This window comes from Otolemur garnettii, unplaced genomic scaffold, assembly GCF_000181295.1.
Source record: "Otolemur garnettii isolate 467f Iridium unplaced genomic scaffold, OtoGar3 scaffold00014, whole genome shotgun sequence".
In the NCBI taxonomy this organism is placed as follows: Eukaryota; Metazoa; Chordata; class Mammalia; order Primates; family Galagidae; genus Otolemur; species Otolemur garnettii.
Genome location: NW_003852409.1, coordinates 25,774,044 through 25,776,310, shown reverse-complemented (window position 1 = coordinate 25,776,310; position 2,267 = coordinate 25,774,044). Strand labels below are relative to the sequence as shown.

The window sequence follows — 2,267 nt, the reverse complement described above, 5'->3', positions numbered from 1 at the left end:
TACACACATGCACTCACTGTCACCCTGTAAGGACTGTTGGTAGTTCCCTCTCTTCAGGCTGCAGTCCTTCCTGTGGTCAATTGCTTTTAAAACAGTTCTTCTAGGACAGAATCTTCATTTTGTTTTACCTACATGTAATTCTGAACATTCACCCTGCCTTGAATGTAAGTTGTTTAAATTTGTAATGGATGGTTCCAGAGATGAAATCTTATTGAAAAGTTGGGCATCAACTCCAGGGAAGTTTCCTTTACTGAGTGAAGCATTTCCTGAAGCCAATGAGTCTCCACAATGCCCTCTTTATGTCCCTGTTCCTCAGGCTATAGATGAAAGGGTTCAGCATGGGGGTGACCATCGTGTATACTACAGATGCCACCATTCCAGTATCTGCTGAGAAGGAGGATGAGGGCTGCAAATATACCAGAAAGATGGTCCCATAGAAGAGAATGACCACTGACAGGTGAGAGCCACAGGTAGAGAAAACTTTGTGCTTCCCCCCAGCAGAAGGGATCCTGAGGATGGTGTGCATGATGTGGACATAAGAGACCAAGACACAGGTGAGGGGGATGACACCTGACAGGGCTGCTTCCGTTAACATTGTGACCTGAAAGATATGGGTATCTGAACAGGCAAGTTTGAGGAGTGGAAGAAGGTCACAGAAAAAGTGTGGGATAGAATGGGAGGCACAGAATGAGAATTGAGCCATTAGAAAAGTAAGTGAGAAAGCCAGGATATGGGAGCAGAGCCAGGATGCCAGCACCAGTGTCAGGCAGTACTGGGGACGCATGACCATAGTGTAGTGCAGAGGAAGGCAGATGGCCACGTAGCGATCATATGCCATCACGGCCAGCAGGAAGTCATCCATCAGGGCCAAGGTCATGAAGAAGTACATCTGCATGAGGCAGCCGGTGTAGGAGATGGTGTGATGCTGTGTCTGGATGTTCACCAGCACCTTGGGGACAATGGTGCAGGTGAAGCAGGTATCGATGAAGGACAGGTTGGCCAGGAAGAAGTACATGGGGGTGTGGAGGTGCTGGTCACAGCGGATGGCCAGGACGATGAGCAGGTTCCCCAATATAGTGACCAGGTACATGGCCAGGAAGAGCCCAAACAGGAGGTGCTGCTGAGCAGGGTGTTCAGAGAAGCCCAGGAGCAGAAAATCAGAAATGCTCGTTTGGTTTCTAATTTCCTTCTAAGGCAGAGAAATTGGCGGGTAATACTGGTGAAACAAATTAACCTTTAAAAATTCCAGAGTCTGAGGAGTTTGCTTTGTATATCTTTGTTCCTTGGGGACGTCACGAAGATTCACTAGTGACTGTAACTGCACATTTGCAAATATGTGTAATTATCAAGACTGTGGACTATGATAATGAGGCATTGGATGAGGGTACAGTTTTGTTTCTAGATTCCTGAATATGGAAGTTCACCCCCTAAAATACCAGAATGAGACTGAACTGGAAATCACCTTAAAAAAATTCTTCAGATTTTAATTCCCATTTTAAAAATAATAAATACTTTGAGAGGAACAGTTTCAACCCTACTGCCTTGAAGCGGAGCTCATTTTGGGGTTATGGCTTATACTAGGATTTAGTGGCCAATACAAGGTGGTCTCTGTGTGTGTGTGTGTGTGTGTGTGTGTGTGTGTGTGTATGTGTGTGTGAGAGAGAGAGGGAGAGCGAGCGAGCGCTCTGAGAGAGACAGAAGACAGAATTAGTGTCAGCTGAGCTTTAGGTGCTCTGGGCCCTTTGCCTTTGATCACCATGGCAGTGTGTCAATGTGGATATGAGAAGTTTGCAAACTGAAAAGCATTTTGTCATTAAGGGCCTATTATCTTCATCTTTATCATCAACTTTACCATTGACATATTTCATGTTAAAATCTGGGCTTTGGCTTCCTGCAGATTGCCTGGGAATCCTTTCTCTGTTCCTTACCCTCAGTCTGACCTTGGTCCATTTCTGTCTGTGTTTCCTCGTCTCTACCACATGTACCTTCTTCATAGAGTCACTGGAGTTATCACTGAGATCACATACATGGAAAGCAAGCCTTCACTCACAGTGGTCCTTGTTAGGTCATTATTTGTAATTGATGAAATGGGACCCCGAGACACAATGTAATGGGAAGCTTTGAATATTGGGCTTTCCAGTGCGGTTCCTCAAATACCTTTTAAACTCTGGGAAATACTCACCTTCTTGGAACTTTGCTTTTTCTTTTTAAATCCATAAGAGATAGCTAATAACCCCACCTGAGAATTTTTTTTTTGTATTTGTTTT

At 44.7% G+C, this 2,267-nt stretch overlaps 1 protein-coding gene across 1 annotated transcript; it reads right to left on the bottom strand.

The window, feature by feature from the left end:
* Positions 1 to 247: 247 nt before the first annotated feature.
* LOC100942474 (olfactory receptor 1G1-like) lies at positions 248 to 1,090 on the bottom strand. The gene has a single exon (XM_012802333.1). It carries the CDS (start codon positions 1,088 to 1,090, stop codon positions 248 to 250), a length of 843 nt encoding a protein of 280 aa, XP_012657787.1.
* Between the last annotated feature and the right edge of the window lie 1,177 nt (positions 1,091 to 2,267).